The sequence below is a fragment of the Anopheles arabiensis genome, chromosome 2 (assembly GCF_016920715.1).
Source record: "Anopheles arabiensis isolate DONGOLA chromosome 2, AaraD3, whole genome shotgun sequence".
Taxonomy (NCBI): domain Eukaryota; kingdom Metazoa; phylum Arthropoda; class Insecta; order Diptera; family Culicidae; genus Anopheles; species Anopheles arabiensis.
The window spans coordinates 42,386,927-42,406,835 of NC_053517.1; the positions used below are offsets into that span (position 1 = coordinate 42,386,927).

The 19,909-nt window shown below is 42.9% G+C and overlaps 2 protein-coding genes across 2 annotated transcripts in view; both read left to right on the top strand.

The window, feature by feature from the left end:
- LOC120893206 (pseudouridine-metabolizing bifunctional protein C1861.05) overlaps window positions 1-19,909 on the top strand; it is a 183,843-nt gene that overhangs the window by 144,525 nt on the left and 19,409 nt on the right. The gene's annotated exons all lie outside the window — the stretch shown is intronic.
- LOC120893208 lies at window positions 149-3,506 on the top strand. Its single transcript, XM_040294962.1, has 2 exons — window positions 149-379; window positions 459-3,506. Exons 1-2 carry the CDS (start codon window positions 233-235, stop codon window positions 1,989-1,991), a joined length of 1,680 nt encoding a protein of 559 aa, XP_040150896.1. The 5' UTR covers window positions 149-232; the 3' UTR covers window positions 1,992-3,506.

Consider the following 19,909-nt stretch of genomic DNA (forward strand, 5'->3'; position numbering starts at 1 on the left):
AGACACTTACAGAGCCAAACGTTTTAAATTCAGAAGCTCAAGAAAACATTTTTGCCCCAAAGCACACTTAGCGAACGGTTTGTTACCTTCGTTGTTTTGGAAGCTGAACCCTCAGATAAGTAGGCTATATTTAGATGCTTGTCTCGGGCAGACAAACAAACACAGAAACACACGCGTACTTTGCAGCGTACACACGTGTGCGAAATGCATCTGGTATCGGTGTTGGTCGAGGATGGGAAGACTTTCGGCATTGTTTTCGCGGAAAAAGTTAACCTCCGCCAAAACGCGCCTACTCGTGGATCAGCTTAAAACGTCCTGTGGAGTATTTTTGGACCCAACTATTCGCTCGCCCAACATCCAAGAAGCGAGAGCGTTGAAGGTAGGGCGACAGAAGACCAGAAAGCAACCGCTTTTTTATTTCGTCATGCACCCTCTTGCACCTCTTTCTCCAACGGCAGATTCTACGGCAAATCGTCACCCGGTCTCAGCGCCACATCGTCCAGTACATACCAGAACGGGATGCCATTCTCGAGTGCTCGCTCATTTTGGTGCAGAACTATGTGGCCCATCTGCGGTTACGACCGAGCCCGTTGAAACGGTTCCGCCAGGAGCCATTTGCTGACGCGAAGGTGCTCTTCCAGGCAGCCATCGATCTGCTCGTGCCGGAGATGCTGGACGAGGTGATCGACACGACGCTGAAGTTTCTGCAGACGGAAAACCTCTGGCAGGTGGAGTTTATCTGCGTAGAGATATTGATGTTCGTGCTCGAGTGTCGTTCGCCATCGGCCCCGCTGCTGTCGAAGCTGATCGATCGGATCGAACGCTTCCTGGCGCTCTCGGACATCGGCCAGGTACGGCACATGCTGTCCGTGCTGCAGATTGTGATCGTGTCGCAGCGCTGGGATCTGATGGAATACTCCGAGCTGTCCAAGCTGGTGCGCTTCTACCACAGCAGCGTCATGATCGGTACCAGCCGCAACCAGATCTACGAGCTACGGCGTGGTTTCGAGAAGTGTTTGAAGAACCTCATACCCCGCCTCTCCATTGGCGATCTGTACTCATTCTTCGTCATGATGCTGCCGCTCGTGTTCGACACCGACATGTCGGACGAGGCGCGGATCGAGTTCGGTTCCACGGTGGAGCATGCCGCCTCCACAATGACTGTGTACGACCCGCGCAATCGAATGCATACGGCCCAGGTGAGCACGTTCATCGTGGAGTACCTGCTACGATGCATCGCTTCCAAAGACCCGACACGCTCCATTCTGGCCTGCAAGGTGCTGACGAAGCTGCTCGAACGGGGACAGCACAACCCGAACCAGTTCCAGTCGCCCACCATCTTTCACATGGACACGTACTACGAAATTGTGCTGGCGACCGATTTCGCCCCGCTGCAGGAGCTGCTCGTCGAGCAACGCGTCCATCTGGAGCAAGCCCTGCTGCAGGCGATAGAGCGCCACAGCCAACGGAAGATGAACGTGGAGGTGTTCTACCAGCTGCTCTGCACGCTGCTCGTCGAGGCACCGAGTGGATTCACTGCGTCCGCTGTCAGCTGTTTGCTGCTGAAGGTTCAGAAAATGTTTCTCAACTATCCTACCGATCCCGATTCGTCGATGCTCGCTGATCAGCAGCAGCAACAGCACAACAATCGAATTCACACCACGATAATGGCGGTGATGACACTGATCAATTGGATCCATCGGTCGGGATCGATGAACGCGTACATTACGCAGGTCCTACACAATCGTTTCGACCACGCTCCGAGTCTTAATCCGCCGCTGCGGGAGCGCTATCGATACGCGCCGCACCACGTGTCCTGGTACGAGCGTAGGCTCTTCTTTGACTCGCTCGAGATTCGGTACTGTCTGTGGAAGTGTTTCCGCATCTCGGAGGAGAAAATACCGAAACCGGCCCGGATGCGCACTCGGTCGTACAATGATCCACGACGACGGCTGGACGGGGGAACGTTGAATGTGTTTGCTGGCATGTGAAGAATGTGATGTTTGTGACAAAATCATATACAAAAAATGGCAAATTCACTGTTACAAATTCCTATACAAATATGTTTGCATACCTTACTTTAATACACATTTATCTATGAAACAGAGTAAAATAGCGAATGATAAACCCAAAGCTCATAATGCCTCTAGTACACGAGGCAGGCCACAATGTGCTACACACTGCACAGCCCCATTGTTGGTAGTGCATAACATGTGCCGTAAAGTAACCGCACAGGAATCGCCAAAAAGCGGTATCGTTCCAATAAACAACAACCACCAACAGAACACCACCGTTAAGCCGGTTGTGTTATGTTGGAGCAAGTGCAACCCTTGCCACATCGGACAAATGAAGCGAAGCTTGTGAAGAGATTAAAAATCCCATCAATTCCAGCCAGCTCTGGGCACGAAAATTGTAAAGCCCCGCGGAACTTCAACCGACTGGGACGCACGAAACAGCACAAAACAATGCGCCCGAAACGACGACATGGAAAATGGGCCCACCCGATGATTCCAGTGATCCAGATCAAACCCGAAGCGTTTGTCCATCCCGAATGGTGCAGTGCCAATAATTGAATCGAACGAACTCGACCAAATCCCAGCTGCACGTTACACGATGCGCTGCTTTAAAGGTGTAGTTTCAGTTTGAATAATTTAAAGTAATATCTCGGTAGTGGCGGCCGCCGGTTCTGCCCGTTTCTGCTCGCTGCAAGCAATCGACACATCGGTCGGGGTGTGTTAATAATTCACAGTAATGCGATCTGATATGATGTTACGGCCGAACCGGTCTCCCGCTCGAACCGTTGATCGATGATTGATTGTCGAAGGAAGGAGAAGCATTTTCACCCCACCAAAGGAAAACTATCCGGCGATACTGGCTGCACTGCGATCTGATTGCTAGCCGTTGGAACGTAACGAATTACAAAAGTTTTCCCCGGCTGGGAATGCAACCGTCTTCGAACCGTCACGCCGTTCCATATCATCTCATACAGCAAAACAGTAATGCTTCATCCGTGCAAAAGAAGCGACCCGGACAGGGAAAGAGCGGAGCGAACAGAGTGAGCATAAGATGCTACGAAGAATAAATGTGAAAGCTGGTGGCTAGTAACCGTCTGCAAGCGGGAATCGTCTTCCCGGCACTCAAAACGTTGCCAACGGTAAAGACGCACATGGGTTGGCAATGGAAACCTCCGAATGCGACCGGTCGGTGCGCACTGCAATGAGCATAAATCAATCAGTGTATGAATATTTTAGTACAAATTCATCGGCCCGGGCGGTGTGCGGTTGTCGTGCCGTGCAAGGCCCAGGTGCTCGGTACTGTTGTACTGTTTGTTCTGCCTTTCGTTAGGATGCCCTGGCACTCATTGCCAATGGCCTCGTTCCGCGTGGAAAGCGAACCAGTTGCCGGCGTTCAATGGTGGCGTTCGTTTCTAGCGGTCCTGTGTTAGTGAAACGATATTGTTATTGAAGCGTTATTAAGAACAAATTGGCAGTTACTAACTCACTGTACTGCATTGCTGATGAGATTGGCTGTAGTTGAATTGTGAAAGCATCTTAAAGGTTTTGCAGCATTGCTATTGAAGGTGAAATGCTTCGATTTCTTCTTCTTGTGAATTGTTAACCTATGGTTATGTGATGGAAAAGTAAAACCAAACAAAAAACGTTAGACCATTTTTTGTGAAACGCCGCGGCAAGGCTTAAAAGAGCAGGACGTTACAACCATTAAAAATTGTAGTGCACAGTTTTACTTTACAGCTCGTTAAAACTATCCCCTTGGTACTGACGGAGCCTTCGGCGGTGAAATAGCATCCCGTCCAATAGACTAATGGGAGTCGTGGAATCGACGTTTCGGTATTGATTTTCCAATCAGCCAGCCGGTGCGGAGCACTCATGCAAGCATAGTTTGCACTCACCATACGCAACTCGATCACATTTCCCATGCCTTCGCTAACAACGTACCTACGTGGGAGGAGCGGCAACGATTGATAGCAATCGACCATCAACTGACTTTTCAAAGCGGTGATCAATTGAAAGTCAACTATCATGCGTGAATGTGCGTGTGTGTTGCCTATCGAGCTACAGCCCTTTTCGAGTGTGTGTTGCATAATGCCCGTCCCGGCAATGTTAACTTTGAGTAGTATTTTAAATATGGATTACCACTTTTACAACGCTTCTTGCTCACTGTTTCAAGAAATTATATTGTAAAAATATAATAAAAACATTCGCCAATGGCCATTTGATTATTAATAGGAAAAAAAAACAACCAAATTATTTTATTATAACTAGCTTAATCTCCTTTTTTCTTCATTACAATATACAATTAACAATATATATCTATCCATACATAGAAAAAATGGGTTCATACCCATTTATATTTCAAGTTCACATTTCTGGCCAGATTTTAATCTATGACCACATAAAGCAGTTGTCATTCAGTAGTCAAACAATACCCTTTTGCTGGTCGTTTTCAGCGTCATCTGTCATCATATTATTTCTTTCCTATCTGCATTATGTTACCTATTATTGTTAGGGATTGGGTATTTTCGACGTATTTTGTACCATCATTAATCATAGTGTCAACACATGATTCACGCTAACGCAGCCAAAAAACTGCACTGCGATGTATGTACCTGCATTCCTGGTAGTGATGCTGCTAGACGGGTGGCGTGTAAGGGTGGCGAAAACAAGTATTAATAAAATCACGACGATGCTAATTAAATCGTTAGCTCCGTCAAACACAAAGCAGACGATCGTCTGATTCGCCGTCACGAAGCCATCGTAGGTCGGCGTTGGTTCACTGACGCATTTCCCACCCAGTCCAATCCCTATCCGACTACCGTACCGTTTCATCAGTGAGGTTGTGTTTTCTCACTTCGAGCAATCTCACACCTAATCGGTAGCATTGTGCTAGCAATGACAGGATTAAGGGACTTTCGAAATTTTAGGTTATAAATAAGAACTCGTAAATGAGCGAATGAGTCTGACGCGATGATAATAAGGGCAAGCCACTTATATAGGGTACGGGGTAGGGTACGCGTATGTGAAGTGACCAGATTATTGGTGACTGTGCTGTTTGCTGTGAAGATAACAATACATATTTTAGGAAACGTAATTTTTATACTCAGGCGCAATCGAATCTTAGGAAAACAGAATTATAATTGATTGAAATCTAAGAAATTAAATTGCAATTGAAATCAAATGTAATTTGTACATAAATTTGTCGTTTTATAGCACTGAGTGGACAAAATACACGTTACTTTATACTGATTTGTATATTACATTTTATTATTATTGTTTTATTTGGCCAAACAAAATGAACTTGCCTTTTGAACTGGCCAATAACAGACGCGAATAATTTAATGTATCGTTCAATGAAATAATAATACATATCATTACTTTAATTATTGTGATTGTCTACCCCAGTCAGTTAATAAATAGAAATTGAAAGGATGCACCTTAATTGAAACATTAAACCAACGAAAACAAAAAACCGCGTCAAAGGCACCACCTCTAAACGATTCATTTAAGTTTCAATTTCAACCGCAAGCAACAGTTCGCTTGGTTTGCACACTGCCCCTCTGGGACACGCACCAGTTAACCCCCTGTTTTTTTTTACACTTCCAAACGCATTTGAAGGGAAACCCGTATACACACACGCACACGACGCAGCCACATGGCAAAGGCATGCCCTCCCGTTGTGATCGTAATTAAGCTTGGTGTAAATATTTACCGGTTCAAGATTTTAGTGGCTTTTCCCGAGGGATTGCGTTTTGGATTTACGTTTCTTTCTTTACGTGACTTGGTACACACACCTTGGCCCACCCGGTCCCAACGTCCGCCACTCTGCCGTACAGCTGCTGATGGCCGAGTCTTTGTACGGCCCCGTTCTCCCTTGTTGGTTTAGAACTCACGCTGTGCAGCTGGGCAGATTGCAGATACCGCCGTTACGATGATCCGTTACGAGCCGTCAATACAGGGCACCTCGTGCGAACAAGCGGTACACAACTAAACACAGCACGTGGTGGGAAAAGAGAGGATTGAGGAGTGGGTGAACCTTCACCAATCTTCATCACTACAGTGGAGAGTGTTTTTTTACATGATTGCATACGAAAGATGTGCCAGTGTGTGTGGCTGTGTGTCTTCTATCCAAGCAGGTTATACAGGGAAGGTATTGCCATACCAACGATTTGCCCATCGACGACGTGGTTTGGCCATCAAGGGAGACGAAGAAATGTGTACCGAAGATCGTTTCGGACAGCCAACAACGGCAAGAGGCGAATGACGCCGTTCGGTTCGCTCGGTTCGCTGGCGCCCTTTTTCCAATAATTTACACTTCGGTTGGTCAACCTGAACGCTGCGTTCGGAAAACGTTTGCTCTCATTTTCTTTCCGTTTGGTTTAATTTCTTCTGTACACAAGCGCGCCCATCCACCGACTGTCCACACCGGTCCACACTGCTTTCCGCTTTCCACGTGGCGAGCTAATTTGTGTGCGGTTTCAATGGGTGTCATCGTCGTTTCATTTTGTCCAATTGGAGACAGCACCAGCTCTAGCAAACGGTCCTGAAACGCTGATTACGCCGCGTGCCGTGGACGCTGAGACCTCACCGTTTCGTTTTTTTAATACTGTCATAACAACAAATTGTAAATTAATTCAACACACCCAATCCTCCAACCGCACCACTTCCGTGCGTCCAGCTGTTTCCTTTTTCCTCTGCACCTTTCTCGTGCCGTTGATGAACGGTTCTCCTGCCAAAAGCCGGTTTTCCTGCTACTTTCTGCCCAGCGACTGGAGGAAAAATTGGACATGACAAACTTTTCCACCGTCGATCGTTTCCGCATCATTCACTTCTGGTTACGAGGAGTGGTTGGTTTCACTGTTCCGCTCCTTTCCGCTCTGCCCGCATTTTTGTATCGCATGTTGGATTCGTCAGATGAAGTTGGAAAGGTTTTTTATGAATGTTTTCCTACCATCGCTGTCATGCTCCCATCGGCTAGGTGGAGACGCCTGGTGGCGTGTTTATGTTGTAGTTGGATTTTTTGTTTCTTCTTCTTGCGCTTTTCCCATCATTTACTCTACAGAGCGAGGCGAGTCAATCGATGATGGCCATCAAACAGCCTGCCGTACTTGTTTCTGTTGTTACTGGTTTTGGGATAGCAAAAAAACATACACAGTTACTCACACACGCTCCGGCTCTGTGCAACAAGGAAAAATCGTGCGGGAACCACTCGCAGATGGGCCTTTGCATGCGCATCGCAGCGTACGTGTCAATAAATCAATCGAAGCGAAACGAAAATTACCGACCGCGGATGTGCGCTCGCTTGGGAACCGTGCTGCACCTGGGCTACTGTTTAGGGTTTGGTTGCCTTCCGTTCCAATGGCAAACCACTGTCGATCGGTTTCGGTGGTAAAGTTTATCGATTCGGTGCTAATGAGAACGCCGCCGTTTGACTTTCTAGGACACGCTGGTAGTTTGTGTAATGCGTTTGGGCGTTTTTGTACTAACATCGCTACGATCCATCGGAAGTTGTTTTTAATCATTACAAGCAGGTTTGCAAGTAATTTATGGTACGGTTGGAGGTGGGCTGAATGAGTAAACGTTTATTCAAGCACTCAGTAGTAGAAAGACTAGCTTTGTTGCAATTTTATCGACATTATTTTGAACGGTAAAATACCATTTAAACTTAAAATAAAATACTTATGAATTAATACACGATTTGGAGCCTTTGATGCTTTGAAAACCATGGAGACAATAATGCTTCTATAATCGTTTTGATAAATAAAAATCTTCGTCTTATCTGGAACAAATAAAACGAGTATTACTTTAAAAAAAAACAGAAAAAATCATTAAAAGTAGTAGTAGTGTTTGGCTATAAAGAATCAAACACACCAAAAGGCACACGCCTATATAAAACTATAAAAACAATTAAATGTAGCAGTAAAAAAAACAAACGTAAAAAAAATAATCCAAACGAACCACATCATTTTCTTTTCAAACCCTCTCTCAAATTAATTATACCTGTAAAACATTTGAAAAAAACAGTGGTAAACTTCATACACTGCTGGAGTATAAACTTCCATGTGTACAGGTTAATTTACCATACGTTCGTTCCAGTAACCCCCACATTTGAAAAAGGTCACAGTTGGATATCGCATCAAAATAAGTATGGGAAAAAAATACTTCTTCATATACCAAAATAGAATTAAAATAGCTACCACCTCCGTTCGCCATAAGACCACGCTTTCGAGCCCCTTGCTACCGTTTGGTTTCACTTCGCTTGCGTTCGTTTACACTCGAACGGTTCAATAACAATTTTTTTTCACTTCTACCTCTCCCACATGGACGGTCCATAAAAACACGTGGTTCAGCTATCATGTCATATCGTGCTAGAGAGAGAGAGGGGGGGAAATTGGGGTACACTTTCCCCGTATGACACGATCTTACCCTGACCGTAGCCAAATCTACTTTACGAAACAAATCTGGCAAACCAGCCCTTCCCAAAGGACGGAAAACACGCAGGCAGGCGGGTGTAAAACAACGTAACAAAATGACCCATCTCCAAGAGCCGTCGTTGTGTGGCGTGTGCCAGACGCGCTGTTCTGGTGCCGCGTATTGCTGTTCTTGATTTGATTTGACAGTAACTCGGTACCTCGCCGCACCCGGTCTTGCGGAGCTTCCGGTGCAGAGCGAAACCTTGATAAAATGACAAGTGTTTTGGTTTATGTATTTGTTTGTATGTTTCTTTTCGTGCTGTTTCTGCTGCACTTTGTTTTATTGGTTGCGATGGGAAGAAACTTTAACGAACGAGCAAAAGAATCATTCGTTGCTAGAAAAATAAGTCCTTCGTGAATGCAACGAAACGTGAAATTGAAACCAGATTGAGTTGATGCAAGTTTTTTTCTTCTTCTTATCGTTCCATTTCCTTTGCTTGCTCTATACTTTTGAAGCTTTTTTCATTTATTATAAACTTAATGGAATATACCTTGTGAGGGATCCTATTAATATTGAATTTCATTAACTATAAAACCCAATACAACCCTAATGTACGTGAAACCTTATTATTTTAATAATGCAAACATAAAACAAATGTTACATTACCAATATCAAGAAGCAATTATGGTATGGATTGCGAAACCAGTTTTACTTTTTGCTTGAAATTTGCAAATAAATAGAGAGAGCTGCGTGCAACATGAGAGAGCAAAAGCTGCGTGAATGTCGCCGCTAGCGAATGACGCTAGAGAATCAAAGAGGGAACCATTTGCAGCAACATAGTCTACCGTGAGTAATAAGAGTGCTTTTCCCAAAAACAGCTGTTCAGCTTAAAACCGGTCTCTTTCCTTTTTCGTATTATCTCTGCGGGTAGTTTTTTTCCCTCGCGTACGTAAAATTGGGAAGTAATCACGACGACACTTTCCATCACGGCTTGAGAGCACATTGAGAGCGACTTGTTATATTTATGAGCGCACATTTACAAGTGGATGGAGAGAGGGAGAGAGAGAGAGAGCGAGCTACAGAGAGAGAGAGAGAGCGAGAGAGGGAGAGAAGCAGAGAGCACAAATCGTCTTCCTTCACCAATACATGGAAACAGCGTTGATGATGGATGGAAAGTTTGAATTTCATGGCCAAGGGCTTAGCAAGCGATGGCACCCGTGTGGCTATTATTGATTGGGCTAGCGACGGTATCGTACCGTGGTAGATCGAATGAAAACTCGCTTTTGCTATTGTCTTGCGTGCAGCTTTCGAGAAAATTCGATTTTGGGTGTAGTGTCCACCAATACCCAACACAAACACAGAGGCATTGCAGGAGAAACAAGAAAATAAGGTAACCTTACAAATACTGAAGCAACAAGTGGTTTTTCACACTGTTTCGTGAGTGAAAGTTGCACGAGATGCTGCCATCCTAATTCGTAGTAAACGCACATCTTACCAACAAAATGATTCGTTTAAAGCTATTGCAATCATAATTCATCCACATTTTCATGCACAAATGGCAAAAAAAAAAGATTCAATTACACCAGCCGGAATGATTATCATTTGTTTATGACATTCTTATACTGCTCCCTTGTTTGCCAGGAACCGGTCATAATAATAAATTGTTTTATGTACTGCTCCTTCCCTTTGCCTTCACTCTCACTTCACTCTGTTAGTGGCCAATAAAATGTTTGACCATATTCGGTAGCAAAACGGCTAGGCTCATCAGCGCAGACTGAAATTCTAACAAAGTTACCCCACATATTCATCACAAGCGGTTGGCGAAGAAGGGGGCAGAAAATCGACATTAAACGAAACATCGCCAAACTCATCAATAGCACCTGTCACCGTTGGCTAAACCGGGAATTTCGCTTGTGGCTGTAGCCCTTTTCCGGGTGCATTCACCACTCAATCATAGCAACTGCCGCTCCCATGTTCGGGGTACGGGAGTACAAATATATGGCTCGTAAAAGTGATGTAGGTCAAACGCAGGCTGATCCAATTACTTTAATGAGCCATAAAAGCTGCCCTGTTCCCTGCCAACTGCCCCTTTGGTGTCGACCATTCAACAACGCGCAACGGGGATGTGTTGTGTGCAGTCGGGATAAAACTGTTTCCCCCAAAGCGGTTCCTGCTTGCGTGGACCAATAGTCCTTGATGTGCCCCGAATACTGCCCAAGATCGGGACCCGCGTGAGGTCAGATGCTAATTTGAACATTGAAACGCGAGTCCAGTGAAATTTTATCCCGTCCCAACAAGATGAGGAAAGATATGCGAAGGAAACGAATCAGAATGTTTACCCCAGTGGGCATGGTGTTGCTGTGGACTAGTTGCTGTGGACTTGTTCCAGCCAATCGGTTTGCCATTAGCGACTGGGTGGGAGACTGTTTTGTAATTTTTATTCACCCTTTTGTTTGTAATAGTGCCAGAAAGTGGAAAATAATTGTTCCCCAAAGCTGAAATCTTTCCATCGCTATCGTGTTATTGCATAGACCGTCGCCCGAATTGAAAATGTGAGATAGAAATTCCCTGAAAGCTTTCCTACTTTCTTTCATTCGCTTTCCACTTTTCCTTCTCGGGAGAAAACAAAGAGAGAAAGAGAGAACCAACTGGAGGAAAACAGTAGAAACGTAGAGGACTATAATTCACAACCTCATTTTTTGTCCTAGCCGGTGGTGGAACCCGTAAGGAGGCGGAGTATTCTTGAAGGACGTGTCCTTATTTTATTTATGGCACTAATTCATCGCATCGTTCAGCTGATTTGAACCGTTCGCTTTCCCAGCCCAGCAATGGTTGGCTACCCACATCCCCCCCCCACTCCCCTCCTTCCCAAACCAAATCAAACAAAAAATTCCCGTTCCCACGCAGTCGGTCACACATACACATGAGCGCGCTCGAACGAAATATCGGATTTAATCCTTCTGGCCCCACGGCTGGAGAACTGGAGCCCACTTCAGTCCCAACCACCCCGCTTGCTCCCGTAGCTGGACAATAATGGGAGGTTTATTTATAGGAGCAGCTTGCTTTCCCGTCTTTCCTATCCTAGCGAACTGGAGACTCGAGTCGATTGTACACACATACATACGCACACGCTGATACACCCATGTTCAAACCCATTAAATAATCGGATTGAATAAGAAAACGAAAACAAGGAAGAAGGACGGAAATGAGGGATATCGTTGAACCTGATACAGTAATGGGGGATTGATTACTTTGAGTCAATTTTCTTCGATCATGCTATTTGTAGAATGTGGGATGGGAATAGGGACTTTTCCTCTACGTGATTCATTTGTCCTGTTTTGTGGTCAGTTCTTGCAGGCCATGAATACGTTTTGTACTGTTTGTGCTAGTAATTTGTGAAGCGGAAAGAGAAAAACGCGAGTGAGGGGATAAAAGCATGCACTCGTACTGAAGAATATGTTTCTTTCCTTTTCTCCAGAAAGTTCCACGGAATTTTAGGGGAGCTTTTCATGGAAGGGAATCGTGTCCTGTTGGCTGTAGCAGCTCGCTTTAAAATAGTAACACAAAACAATTTAAATTTTTAATGAATGGTTCACTTGTGGGTTATAAACAATGGTGTACCAAGAAACCAACACGTAAGCAGTGGAATAGACAGATCGGTACAACGGAAAAAAACTAATACCTTTTTTGTAAATTATCTGTCTTTTCCTCATTATTTTTTTAATTTGTACTAATTGGAAGTAGTTGCATTTGTCGACATGCCTTTAGCAAATCGTATCCGCAACGAAGTTCTTTTGATCTAGAAGTTGCATATTTTCACCCGTTACCGCACAAATGTGTGCACTTAAAATCTCGCTTTCCAATAATTATAAGGCACGATATGGGCGATGGCGCAGATCCATACAGTACGAAGAGGGATTTAAATTGGATTTTGCTTTTTACATCTCTGCCCAGAGGGTGCAAAGTGTTCGTGCAAAGCAAAACAATTACGTTTGGCACTGAGAAACACTGATAGAAGTGTAGAAGCTTTTGGTTTGATGGTACGGTTGCTGCTGTTGCTTCTGTAGTCACTTCTCCGCGAGACTGCCACACCATCCTTGAATCAGCAGAAGCGCTGCATCCTTGAACTTGCGTTGCGGTCCATATTGGCCCCCAGCCAAACGAGCTAGCTCTAGCCAGTAGGGCGCACAGCTGAAGTGAAACTACTGCTCAACTGCGTTTGCAACCAGTGCGATCCACTGTGAGGCAATGTCGGTATGTCGGTGCGAAGGGAATTATATGTATATTTTTGTGCACACTGCACTTATTTCTGCGTCGTGAGGGGTGCACCGGTAACCGATGGTAAAAGCGATAAAAGTATGCAAATTAATTTTGCTGGAACATTTTGTGAACCCCTTTTTCTGATGCCGGCAAATAGTTCATATGTGGTCGTGGTAGTGCTGATGGAATGAGTGCAAAAGTTATGAGAAATCAATATGAATCATAAATTGTTGAGAGAATCAGCAACAGAGATCGATATAGCATAAGATTTGAAATTTTATAGTTCATATTCCTTTATGCTGTATATTACTATTGAAAATATGTCTGGATATTGCTAATCAGACGAACTATCTTAAGTAGTGTGTGAGTGACTTTTGACATTTACAATTACACCAGAAATCTATTACAAATCAATTCCACCTCAATATTGAACAATAACTGTCACGTGTCTATGTGTCCAAATGAAAAACAATACATATTTTAAACCGAGCCTGATGTGCGAAGATCCATATCCTGTTGTCTACAAAAATGTCATGTTGTTCATCTGTTCATGTTGTAAAATTTCTATATCCAAGCGCAAGCGGGTAAATGTTTGCACATTCTCTCGCACTATCATATGGATTTGAAAAACGGCGAAGACCACGTGTAGTAACTCACAAATAACTTGTATAAAAAAGCTTCTTTCGTATCTTAACTGCTTGTTACGTATCGGAAAGCCTTCTACGATCGTAGAATTGTCAAAATGTTTGAACATTCCAGTGAAACCTTTCCCTTTCAGTGAAAGAAAAAAATAGTTTAGTTTTTGCAAGGACTGCAAGGTGCAAGGTTTTGGAAAGGACTTAAATACGATACAAATGGAAAGATGAGTAAACAAGTTTAATGTGTAAGGTAGTTAACAGGTTAAGGTAAAAAGAGTGCAACATAGAACAAAAATAAAACCTTGAATGGATTTTCACGATGTATAACACGATCCATACCTCCTTTACATTCGTTAAATCAGTTGAAATAACCGTCATGAAATAGATTTAACAATGCCCGAATACATTGGTGACCGTTTCAAGTAACGTTCACATCTTCAATATGATATACAGTCTGTTCCCGAGTTACACGGTTTCTGCGTTCCCGACGAATCCGCGTAACTCGAATATCCGCGTAAGTCGAATTTCACGTTTTTTTACTAAAATACTATTTATTACTCGCAGTTTTTGATTTAAATTAATACTTTTATACACTTCATCATTTATTTCATATGATTCGTGCAGAAAATTCTAATATTTTTGGCTTTTAAGCGGTTTCAATTTGTTAGTAAAAATGCAATTTATACCGAACTTGAAGCAAATTGTACTGATTTGACATTTAAGCTGTCAAATTTAGAAAACCGCGTATATCCGAATCCGCGTAAGTCGAGAACCGTGTAACTCGGGAACAGACTGTACGTATAAAGGACATTGGCAGAGAACGACGTCATACTACGGAACATTTCCTACAATTCCTTTAATATGCTATATGATCCTTGCAAAGCTCCTTCCACGTCATTACAAAAAATGTAACTTAATACTGTGCTTAACTATTATTAGGACATACCTATAAACATACAAACACAACTAAAAAGAATGATTTACCTGTACTGATTCTTATGGCTTATCATCGATTAGCTTTAGCCCTCTATAAATTGGTACGCTGTTCCTACAAGCTGTCACACACTTTATCGTTGTATTTAAAAAGATTAATTTAAACATACCGTACGTAAAGCTCCCCCATGATTCACGTGCACTCATTCACCTCCGAACGCTCTGAACCTACCACGCTCGAATAAACTTGTCCAAAAGCAGCCTGGCCAAACGCATCTCCCTGTTAGCATTATCTATTATCGTTAATGAGAAAACTTGTCTCCCATTGGAACGTGCTCATATTGGTACAAAACACAGAAACATAAACTAGTAAAATATACCGATCTACGATGTACACACACACCCACATACACACAACCACGCTGGACCGAACAGGCCAAGGTCGGTTATCCACGTTCCAGTCCGGCATCGGAGCGACATCTCTCGTCCGTGCATTTCACCATAAAATACTTTACAGACTATTTCGAAGCGACCATCCACACCACCACCCCATAACCTCCCGCTTATGGGGTCAATGTGTTCGTGCATGTATATATGTGTGAGTTTGTGTCCGTAAAATGGTACTCATTTTACGGGAACTGCAACATGCAATGGGAAAACTAGCATGGAAAAACAAAAATGGTGTCCTCCGACAGGATCATCCTGTGACGCAACCTCGCCAGCCTTGTCCGTTATACGGCTCGTGGAAAACCCGTTGACATTATACCTCAATCCTTGCCCATCCTTTCCTTCTCCCGTTGTCTCTACCTTAGATAATACCAGCCAGTGTCTATTGGACGGTGTGTGTGCTAGCTCTAGTCAGGATCGAAAGGAAAAATGTCTCGCAGTGGCTGCTCATCATGCATCGATCCGTTTTTGAAGTCACCGTCGATATCGGGACTCAAGCAGGTACCACACTTTGTGGTTCGCTGTGGCACAGTGCCAAACCGACTTGCACCACGGGGTCTTGGAAGTTCCTACCTCGGTTCACGTGAACGATTCGCAGGATAACAATAATAGTGACGTTGCATTGGTCACGCAAACGTTCCACGATCACGCAGAAATGTTCAACATTCTTGACAAAGTTCGATCCAATTTCCGGGCCAGCGATTTCCGTCCATCGCTTGGCTCGAGCAAATTCATCCCTCCCGAAGCTTCTGTAGCTGCGGCATCTCGTCTCGTCGTTGAGTATTATATAGTGATTGATACTGTTTTTCTTCATTTTTATACCCTATCCCCCAGCACGTACGGTACGCTTTCGATGTTGCGGCCTTTGCTGTGCGGGCCTGCCTACACACCTGTCCATCTCTCGGGGGATTATTAGCGAAATAGATGCCATCAGACAGTGACGAGAGCAAAGAGAGCAAAAACGGGTCCGCGCAAGGTGACTCAACAAACAGCGGAAAAAAATAGACAACAAATAGATACTCCAGCCATACTGTGAGCTCGGGAGATGAACTCTTCTTTTTGTGCAACCGGTCGCTGTCTCACGTCTCACGGATGTGTACACATGGTCAGGCCGATATGCGATTTGCGAAACAACCCGGTAATAGTTTGACAGTTTGATAAATGACCAATCCGAGTAGCTTTCTTTCCGAGTACAGGCGACGACACCGAAACAATCGGGGGAAAACACCTTTCCTCGCATAACAGTACGCCCGATTACGTACCTTGAGTGAGGTGTATCATGTGATAAAGCAACAAGTCTTTTTTTTATATGGCTATTTTATAGCAAAGAAAAGCAAACATCTTTTTTCTGTCTATTGGACTCGAGCAGTAAGGAGTATCTTTGTTCTATTCTATTGTTTCAATACAGGGGTTTCCAAGTTATTTTCGAATGTAAACATTGTTTTTCGCCCCGTGCAAGAATTTACGGAATTTTCCAAGTCACTATCGAATATGCACATAATTGTTCACCGCCTCCAAGATATTTTTCAACAACTGTCAAATGGTGTATTTGCTTCATAATAAAAAATCAATTCTTCCACATGATTTTCAACACATCACAAAGAACTGTCAAACTCAATCCAGCTTGAGACGTGTTGAAAATCATGGTGAAGAAATTAAAATGGAAAAGAAATATCATATTGATGTGGATTACAGGGTTTTCCAAACCATTATCCTATGTGCACAACGTTATTCATCGCTTGCAAGATGTTTTTCAACAGCTGTCATGCGTTATATTTGCATCACAATAAAAATTAAATTCTTCCACATGATTTTCAATACATCACAAAGAACTGTCAAACTCAATCCAGCTTGTGAATGTGTTGAAAATAATACGATAGAACTGAAAAATGTTTGTGATGCAAATCCAACATTTGACAGCTGTTGAAAAACATCTCGCAAGCAATGAGCAATGTTGTTGACATTGAAAATTGACTCGGATATTTACATTCAAAACTAACTTGAAAAACCCTGTATCCCATATCACTCAGACATTTCAATTTCATCATTCATTTCATTCATTTAATCATAATAATTTTTAATTTCTTCACCATGATTCTCAACTCTTCAACGGTCAACCGGTGATGAAATTCGGCTTTAAACCCCGGTAAAAAAACGATGGCAACAGACCGTTGAAGTGGTGAAAATCATACTGAAAAAATTAAAAAATATCATGATGGAAATTAAATATCAGAGTTATGTGGAATAACATTTTGCATGCGGTGAAAAACTATGTTTAATACGAAAGTGACTTGGAAAACCCGGTAATATCACTCAACATCTCATTACCTATAATTAACAATATCCAAATATTAAGGATCGTTTACTATTGCATTGCATTTCATTTTCCTCGGAGCAAACTGCGTGCGAAGGCTTAACGGAACAAATATTATTCTCATATCCTTTCCAACAGTTTGCCTCGGAAACAACATCAAATCATCCGTAATTTTCCCACATCAGTCCTATCATTTCGAATTGTATACTGACCGGATATCGCATCCGGAGGAGCGTAAGAACTGGAACCGATCAAATTGCAGCATAAATTACTTCCGCTTGTGGACAATTTGTACCGCATGCGGTTGAAGTGAGCGTTTGGCATGATTTATTCTAACCAGGATGAGCCAAATTTTAGGATAAAGTTAAGTACGCTTGCAGACGACAATACACAGAACTCAAGAGAGAAAATGTGAAGCATTAACATTTAGTAAGCAGCAGATTGACCACAGTTTGACAATTGGTCTGATTTGGACTGGTGCCAGCAGAGCGACGTATGTCCTTTTGTTTATGAAAACTTCTACAACGAGTTTCGCACACTTTCATTAAAATATAAACAACCGAGCAGCGAACCGACGAGCGCGTTAGGGTGCACAAAAGTTTTTCAGGTCCTTCCAGGATTTCCCATCGGTACAAAAAGGAACGGACGAAGTGTACAGCAACAACACCGAGTGGAGCCGTAGTTCAACCTTCTCGCTATGGTCGACGGTCAGCTCACGGGACTGGACATTATTGTTGCCTTATGAGTTTGCGAATGAGTTTGCACAGGCCGTCTATCATCCACCAACCGGCCGGTATGGATGGAGGATGTGACTGTGCAATTATTTTTAACGGCTCCCTAGATTAATTTCCACCCGATAGACCACCCGTTAACGAGCAGTCGACACTTTGGCTGGCCGAAGGGGAGATTCGTTCACTTGCTTTAGGTTGCTCTGTGATAGGCTGTTTTAGGATTGTAAAAAGTTTCGTGACTCGGAAGCTCTCGCCCATTGAGAGTTTCAACAAAAAGCTCTTCGCGGTACATTTACATCGCTAGCAAATAGTTACTAGTATATCTTTTGATTCAGCGTTCACGATAAAACATGATTAAGTAATGAAACTCTTACACTACAATTTGATCATTTAGAATTATCTAGGTTAACAAAAATACTCGGAATTTAAATATGATAGCGACAATCCATACTCATTTAAATGGAGTTAAATTGTGTCGAATATTTCGTTCTGATTACAATTAAAAAAGAAAGCACACCAGAGATACTACCAACGATCTGCAGTAAAATACAGATGCTGGTTTATGTACATCAACTTTGCTGTGCGCTATAAACAAATAAGCTTTCCTAGGCGCTATAACCAAATGGTCCAGAATTTTTAGCAAATGGACATTCAACAAATATCGATCAAGCAAATAAATATCGATCAAGTGTATTAGTAAATTTTATTGTATAAATAAAATAATTGCTTCATTAAGTTTATGATGCAAGCGGGCATAACTTGTTGTAAAATAAAACAATCAACAATGACGCAGGACATGATCCACAACCAATTCAAAACGATATGATAACAATTTGGATAAGAAATAGGCATAACATTCCACTAAAAAAAACAAGACTATTTTAGAACGTGATTTTAACTATATCATATAATTATCATTGAATTGCTTTGTTATAATACTAGTTTAGTTTGTGGCATTGCCTTTTCTCCATTGTTTTTTTATTGATTTGTTACACATATACATTTGATATTTTGAAGAAACGGATCATATTGATAAATAGGAAGCTCTAAATCCTTCCCATCAGGTTCTATGAAGTTTACAACAGCAGGTTTTCTCGAAAAACACAACATAACAATACTTTCAATATTAAAAGACTTACAGTCTCGCCTTACACGAACCAGCTGAGTCAAAGCATATTTAATAAGAAACCCCAACCCTCAAATTCCCCGTTCCCCCAATACAAAATTAAAATCTCTTCTGCTTCTCAAGAAAAAGGTTCAAAAAGCAATAAAAGCCCTGCATCAAAAAGCTGTAACCAGAAATCGTAGAGCATGTTCGACTCTTCACGTTAATGGAAAGCGGTTTTTTTTTTTGCGATACTCTTGCCCCCTTTGTTCCCCAGAATGGCTGCTGGTCTTTGCAGCAGCTGAATGACGGACGATCGTAAAAACATAATATTAAAATCCCAACCAAACAGCACGATGCATGTCTGCATCATTAAAAGCAGTTTGCCAGCTCGTTAGAGTATTGAGGCGAACGGCGAATCTTATACAACAGACTACGAACCCAACAAAAAATAACGTACCGCGGTCACATATAAATGTTCGATATTCACTACCGCTATCCGTACCTCTTTCACCCGTCTAGTTTGTTGCCCAAGTGTTGCTAGCAGTTTTTCCTCCGATCGTGTTCTATCGTCTTCGACCCTTTCGAGCTAGTGGATGTGTGCAATTTTCCTCCTACTACTGGGATGAGTTTTCTTTCATCCAGCTAACTTTCACCAATGGAAAACTATTACATAAAAAAATATCAATTTTTCATTTCATCATCCTGGGACGAAGCCAGGATGATTCGTTTCCCTCTGCAGCTCCTCTACCCATCCAATTTTCACAGGCATGTTTTTTGTTGTGCTGTTTTCTCCGTACGACATTTCCGTTTATCTTACACCACGCAAGCAGCAGCCAAATCTGTTCCACTGAGAGCTTTTCTTCCACCCCGGTGTCTCACTGAACGAAAGTTTTTAGCTTCCTGCACACACTGAAGAATGGATGATTCATTGGTTTTCTCTCATCTCATCTCCCAGGTTGCAGCCGTTTTGAGCCGCCCGCCGTGCACACCTCCAAAACACTCACAGTCAAGTTTTATGTTCGGCACAAACGGTTCCCATAGTAATCAAT